General features: G+C 53.4%; 1 protein-coding gene across 1 annotated transcript in view; it reads right to left on the bottom strand.

Moving 5' to 3' along the window:
• Positions 1 to 6,402, bottom strand: part of RAB11FIP5 (RAB11 family interacting protein 5 (class I)) — a gene marked incomplete at its 5' end in the record, with an annotated part of 19,342 nt that extends 12,940 nt beyond the window's left edge. The window contains 2 exons of the mRNA XM_010131632.1: positions 3,764 to 4,481; positions 5,963 to 6,402. Coding sequence (XP_010129934.1) covers positions 3,764 to 4,481; positions 5,963 to 6,402 — 1,158 coding nt within the window. The remainder of the gene's footprint in view (positions 1 to 3,763; positions 4,482 to 5,962) is intronic.
• Between the last annotated feature and the right edge of the window lie 625 nt (positions 6,403 to 7,027).

The following is a 7,027-nucleotide window of genomic DNA, read 5'->3' as shown; positions in this document are numbered from 1 at the left end:
CAGCAGCCCAGGATACTGTTGTGCAGGGTGGGAACCCAAGTGGGAAGGAGTCAGGAAGTATATTTGGAGATGGGGACAGTGGGTTTAGCTCTCCGTGCAGGAACCGCTTCGGTCTTCACCTGCCCATCACCCCAATTTAAACAGATAAGTCCTGCTTTATAGAGATTTGCCCCAAAAACCACGGAAGTAAAAAAAAAAAATAGCAGAGAGAGGATCTGAGCAGATGCAAAGTGCTGACCTCCAGACCTGCTCTTAGGGGTGGGAGCGGCGCTGTACTCTACCTGGCAGCTACGAAGCAGATCTGTCTCACCAGGGCTGAGCTGGTGCCAGCTAACGATCCGATTCGCCATCCTGCTTCATGTCCATCCCTCGCAGAGCAGGCAAAAGGAAGGCGGAGGTGTTGGAAGAGCCATTTTTCACCCTTGCAAGCTCCCCACCACTCTCGTGCCAGAGTGAGAACATCCAGTTCCATCCCCGATCCTTTTTCCCCTGTTTTTTTGACTGATCCAATGCAGCCGTGCCAGAGATGTGACCCTGATGGGACTCAGCCACGGCATCAGCATTATCCTGGTCCTCGCGACGTGGTGCTGCTCTTCATCAAGCCCCTTCTTCAGCCTCCCAGGTTCTGTTCTGGAAGACCCTGTTAACGGTGGTTTGGAGGGGTCTGTCACACACAAGCTCACCTGCTCCACAACCGGTCTATCTGAGGACGTGTTCAAAAACTTCTTCGCATTCCCAGAATTCAGAAAATGTACTTTTCAGGAGAAGACGGTGAAGAGTGAGGAATTAGAGTCAGTATTTGGCCTCACTGCTAGATTTAAGGGTAGGGACTATGAGAAGAGGGGGGACAACCACAGCTGGGAGCGATTTTAACACCCCCACTCCCCCCAATGAAAGCAGCGCAGAGGAATGAGTCTTTAGCCTGCAAACGGCACTCATACCATTATTTTTACAAGAACGAGCGCAATTTCTCTTTCTTCCTATTGCCAAGCAGGCGATGCAGCCACATTTTAATCATCCTGACTCACACTGCAGGAAGCAGGACCTGTGGAGCTCTGATAACGCTGTAGGAAACCTTGCAACCAGTCAAACCAATTGTTTTAGCCCCAGGCCCTGCCTCAAATAAACCTGCTGAGCTTCTTCCTTACCACAACCCTTGACCACACAACCTTACCAACAACAAACTCCAAACAGCCTTTTATTCAGGTCTCCAAAGAGCAAACACCATCTTCCCGCTGCTTCTACTCAAACCAGTATCAAAGTCCGGTAGCCGGCACGGATTATCACAAGCTTTGGGACCCACTTCCCCTCCAAGAAGCAGCAAAATAAGGGCTGGAGGCAGAACTATCCAGCCCTCTGCCTGGGTGATGGCTCAAAAAACCCCGCCTGTAACAGAACAGACCTTCTGATGAAGCCAGAATTGAACCAGCCAAGAGTCAGTGGTTTCCTCATTTTAGAGCGGGTGTAATTTTGCAAGAGCCAGTGGTTCAACATGGGCTGTGCCCAGCTCCTCTGAGCTGCCAGCTAATCTAAACCTCAACTGTAAAGCACCTTTCTAATTACAGACCTTCTGACTAATTACAGGTTGTGGTTTTTGGCCTTGCAGAGGTGGTTGCTTTTGGTGCTCGCTCTCCAAGTGCGAGCTCTCCAGGTGCTCGTTCAGCTCTGGGTGAAACTTTGACCTATCCACAGTAGTCACGAAGGAGAGAAGTTGCTGCTTGCTCAGCTGATTGGAGCCATGAAGCTGAACTTGAATCAGGAGAGCGGGAGGGAAAAAATCCTTTCTGTGGGTAAGTCACAGACTTAAAACTGCTCGATTCCGAAGCTGGTTCTCTCTGCAAAGCAAAGGTTACTCCAGCTCCAGAAGTTACACTGGTAGCTGATGAGCGCCTCCAGATGCCGATGGACTTCCACAGAATTATGTCTTTACTTAATGGTCAGAAAAAATGAATCACAGAATCACAGCACGGTTTGAGTTGGAAGGAACTTTCACAGCTCATCCAGTCCAACCCCCTGCAGAGAGCAGGGACATCTGCAGCTAGAGCAGGGTGCTCAGAGCCCCAAGGGCCAACCTGACCTGCAATGGTGCCAGGGATGGGGCTTCTCCCACCTCTCAGGGCAACGTGGGACAGGGTCTGTCCACCAGAAAAACCAGGAAAGCCACACTAGAGACAGTCCATCTCCCTGTGACAATGAAAAGCCATTTCTGGCTCTCACATGAGACTCAGTCACCATCTCCCACCGCCCAGCCTGGGCCAAACACTTCTTGTAACGCTTCCCAAAGGTGCTCACCTGGTCCCCAAAGCCCCAGATACTGGACTTCCCCCTCCCACCCAGGCAGCTCCAGCACATCCCCATCCGCCACAAGAGACTTCTCCTCACGTCCACCTTCAACCTCCCTTGCTACAACAAAAGGCTTGGGGGGAAAGAGCTCCAGGCCCTCCGATTCAGGGTATTCACGAGTCAGGGGAGCAGCTCTTCACCTGCCTTGGTGTCCCGAGCTCTGCCCCTGCAGCTGGGAGCGCTGGCAGGGGGCAGGGCCGAACCTTACCAGCCCTTGAGGCTCCTCTCTCACCCTGACACTTCTTGAGATGTGCAGGACAAGGACACGTGGCCTTCACTCCTTGGTAAGGGGGTGCCTCCTGTTGGCCTTCAAGACTGCTATGAGCACAACATCTTCTTGTGGGGGGAAGAAAAAAGAACTTTTGGGGCTGCCCCTGCCCTGGAGCCACACTGAGCAACTCACTTGCCCGCTCACTTTGGTCTGAGCAGCCCTTTCAAAGCAGTTTAACCCGTGTGGGAACCTGGTGAGGCTGAATAAACCATGAGTGCACTGCTTATTAAAGGAGGCTCAGACTGAATTCAAATCCTTCTGCTTAATAAATTAGGTTAAAGTCAGCCCAGATTAGAAAATCTCCACAACAAATCAGCCCTGTAGATACAACCAGCCCTCGACTGCTAGTGATTTTCTCTGGCTGCTTTTAACCCCATTTTCTCACTCTCCCTGAGCAGCGATAACACGGCACTGGGCTCTCGGTCGACCTCTGAACCCTCAGCTCAAGTGGCGACAGAGGGGGTGACACGCCGTCGCGAAAAAGCCCAACCACCACATTTTGTGCGCCTGAGGGTTTGGAGGTACAAATCATCACACAGAGCGAAAACAATCAGAGATTCGTCATCAGGAGAAGGGAAGGCTGGGGTGGGATGGGAAGAGGAAAGAGCAGGGCGGGGATGAGTGACCTCAGGAACATTAATAATATCTCAAGTTATCAAAGTTCTGCACCCCAAGGCCGGAGCAGCAAAGTAGAGGGGGTGGGAGGTTCATAAAAAACGTGTGATTTGATGTCACTGTGTCCCACATCCCACCCTGACTGCCAGGGAAGCTCTTTTAGCTGATTAAAGGATAACAATCCTTTATTTTGAGGCCACAAACACTCGGCATGACCACGCTGAGCCTCACTGCTGCAGAGGGAAATGTCTCCCTCTCCATGAAGGGGTTCCCTCCCTCTCCCAACCAGGAAACACGGCCTGGGAGGGCAAAGAGAGGTGGGTTGCAGCAGAAGCCAGGGGAGGATTTGGGGAAAATCACCCTCCCTTTGAGAGGTTTAAGACCAAGGAAGCGTTTCCCCCACTATCACCACGTCTGAGCCACGAGACCCGTCCTCTGCTGCTGCTGGAGAGCATTTCCCAGTGCAACCATTGAGGACAGGCAACTGGGGCAGCCAGTTAATGGCCTAGACCTCACCACCCCTGCTTCACTGACCTGGGTTTCTGAGGGGACTCTTTGGGCTCCTTCGAACCGAACCAGCCGCTGGGTTTATACCTCTCGTCTCCCCCTGCCGTCGTGTGGATGGAGGAGCTGTGGGAGGCTCCCGCTTTCTCCCCCTGGCCTTTGCCCCCATGGTGGAAGAGGCCGCCCTTCGCTTTCTTGTCCTCCTTCCTCACTTCCTCAGGTAGTTTATCCTTCGTGGTGTCCGTGGAGAAGTCCATGGGTGTCGCAGCTTGAGTCGGCTTGTTCTCCAAGCGACTGTTTTCTTCCATCTTGGCTCTGCCCAGATGGTTACTGAGAGTGACGGCTTTCGTGGAGACCTTGAGCTCTTCTTGCAGGGCTAAGCTGGGAGGAGAGGGGATGAACCTGGGCTCATCTCTCTGCTGCGTCCTCTCATAGCTGCTGCCCCCCCAAGGCACCTCATGGGGGTTGGGATGGAGGGGGGTGAAGCCGAAGCCCTCTTCCTGCCGTCTGGGGATGGTGGGCACGGACAGTGGCGCAGAGCCAGGTGGGACAGCTGCGGGGGTCTTCAGCACAGGCTCGTCGCTGTAGACATGGCTCCCGTTGATGCAGAGGGAAGACCGGGACACGGGATCGTTCTTTGGCTTCAAGTTTTGAATTGCTTTGGGCTCCAGGACTGGGCTGACCTGGGAGACATCGTCACTGAACGCTCGCTTGTGGGTCAGCTTCGGTGAAGGCAAATAGTCTTTCGCTGGGGGGAATAAAACACAGACCAGAGGTGAAGCCACCTGAGAAACAGGCATTGTCACCTTCTCCCTGCAAACCCTAGAGAGAGCTGTGAAATTATACTGGCTTCCTCCTGGCCAGGCTCTGATGGATGATAGTTAAATTACTCAAAATGCAAAGAGATGCTGTCTCCTTCACCACGATGTGAGGATAATGGGGCAGGCCGATGCCTCCGCTCACGGGAATGTCACCCAGCAGAAAACGAGGGGCATCACAGTGAGAAGCAACACGTACCCAGGGACTCCCACCCCGTAAGGGAATTTGCTGTCTCCAGCCAATTACACCATTTAATTATATATTTTGTTTTCAAGACATGGCAAGAATTAATTCACTACAAGGGCCTGTTTTGTTTGCAAATCGCTGCTCTCTGAGCGCCAAGAGCTCGGATTGCTTTAATCACCAGAAACCGGTCACTGTTTCAGCTTGGTCTCCAAGCCGGAGGCGTCTCATTAGACAAGCAGCTCAGCAGAGCAGCAGCAACGTGCTCTGCCTCGCCTGGCCCTCTCCCAGGAGACTACGAGTCAGCACGAGTGACCTGCTTGGAGGAGGCAGAGGAGAAACAGTCCCTTCTGCCAAGAAGGCCAACGGCACCCTGGCTTATACCAGCACTGGTGTGGCCAGCAGCATCACAGCAGGGATTGTCCCCCTGGACTGGGGGCACTGGGGAGGTCGCACCTCGAATCCTGGATTCAGTTCTGGGCTTCTCACTGCAAAAAGGACATTGAGGGGCTGGAGCGTGTCCAGAGAAGGGCAATGGAGCTGGTGCAGGGTCTGGAGCACAAGTGCACTGAGAAGTGGCTGGAGGGACCGGGGGGGGGTTGAGCCTGGAGAAAAGGAGGCTCAAGGGAGAGATGGCTCTCCACAACTCTCTGGCAGGAGGTTGGAGCAAGGAGGGAGGTCGGTCTTTTCTTCCCGGGAACAAGTGACAGGACAAGAGGAACCGGCCTCCGGTTGTTGCAGGGGAGGTTGAGGTTGTCCCTGAGGAACCATTTCTTTCCCGTTGGGGTTGTGCAGGGCTGTCCCAGGCTGCCCAGGGCAGTGGTGGAGTCCCCATCCCTGGAGGGGTTGATCAGCCGTGTGGAGGTGGTGCTGAGGGACAGGGGTCAGTGGGGACCTGGCAGTGCTGGGAGAACAGATGGACTCGAGGAGCTTTAACAGCTTTTCTAACCAAACCAATGGGTTTCCACCCTCCCATCACTCCTGTGGCCTCCTCTGGCCTCACTCCAGCAGGTCCATGTCTCTGCTGTGCTGAGAAGTCCAGCGCTGGAAGCTCCAGCACACAGAAGGTTTTGAAGGGTTCTTTCCAGACACCACTTCAGGTAATTGCTTACCACAATAGGTAAGCAATTAGTTAAAAGATTTGCAAGAAAGCCTCAAAATTCCCTTACAAAGAAAAGAAAGGGGAAAAAAAAGGAGGGGGGAGTATTAAAACCGTTATCCTCTTACCAGAGTGCTCCGTGGACAGGCTGCTGTGTCTGCTCGGGGATTTGGTTACCTCAGGAACATTTGCAGCCAAGCCTAGGCTGGCAGAAGAGATGGTGCTGTCAGATCCCAGGGAGGTGTTGGATTGTGTCAGGGATGACTTGCGCAGCTTGTTCTTGAAGAAGAAGCCCTTGACTTTGGACTTCTTGCTGCCAATGTCGTAGTCATCGTCCATGTCGAGGGCGCCCATGCTGCTGGGGATGATGGCAGAGGCTGACTCCAAGTCGTATTTCTTCTTGCCTTTCACCTTGTCCTTCAGCTTGCCGAAGGGTGACCGCGGCTTGTCCTTCATGGACAGGTCGAACATGCTGGCTGTGAGGTTGTTGCGCGTGAACTGGATACTCACCAGGATCTCACCGCGCTCCTTCTCCTTCTTCCCAGGCTTGGAGTGTAGCTTGTGCCACCTGGAGCCAGAGAGGAAAGAAAAGGAAAGGCGTTTTTGTCGTTTCCAAGAGCCACAAGCCAGGAAGACCTCGTGGAGGATGCTGCTGGGTGGGAGCCAGCACAAACACCCCAGAAGTCACCTCAGACCTGAGTCAGGGACAAGCATGCGCGTGTCGCGTGGGGACCGGAGCCCTCCCTGAACCGCGCTGGCTTTGTAAGAGCCCTGTCTCCGTTCCTGTGCTGATACTAAACTCTCACTCATGGGGGAAAGATACTGGTGGCCAGGTTTTGGTATGATCAATTGATAACACTGCTGTGAGCCCACGTTTAAAAAAAGACGGTGCTTTGTGCTGGCGTTTTAAATATTCAAGAGCCAGTGACTCAGAACAAATCCTTTCAAGCCAGAGACAATCCCGGAACAGCAAAGGCACTCAACAACAGTCATTACAATAATTTTATGCCAGACCTTCCATGCTTCGCCCGAAAGAAAGATACTGAAGTTTGTCTAGAAGTGTCCTTGCATCAAGCACTTAGAGGATGGTGCGCCCCAGGAGATGTTCACAGGCAGGGGGGGCTGCCCCGCCCAGCCCAACCCAACCCCGGTTACTGGATTTTGGGGAAATTTCGGGCTTCCCCCAGCTGGCC

Source organism: Buceros rhinoceros, unplaced genomic scaffold (genome assembly GCF_000710305.1).
Source record: "Buceros rhinoceros silvestris isolate BGI_N320 unplaced genomic scaffold, ASM71030v1 scaffold4050, whole genome shotgun sequence".
In the NCBI taxonomy this organism is placed as follows: Eukaryota; Metazoa; Chordata; class Aves; order Bucerotiformes; family Bucerotidae; genus Buceros; species Buceros rhinoceros.
The sequence above is the reverse complement of the archived record's forward strand: the minus strand, read 5'-3'. Positions and strand labels throughout refer to the sequence as shown.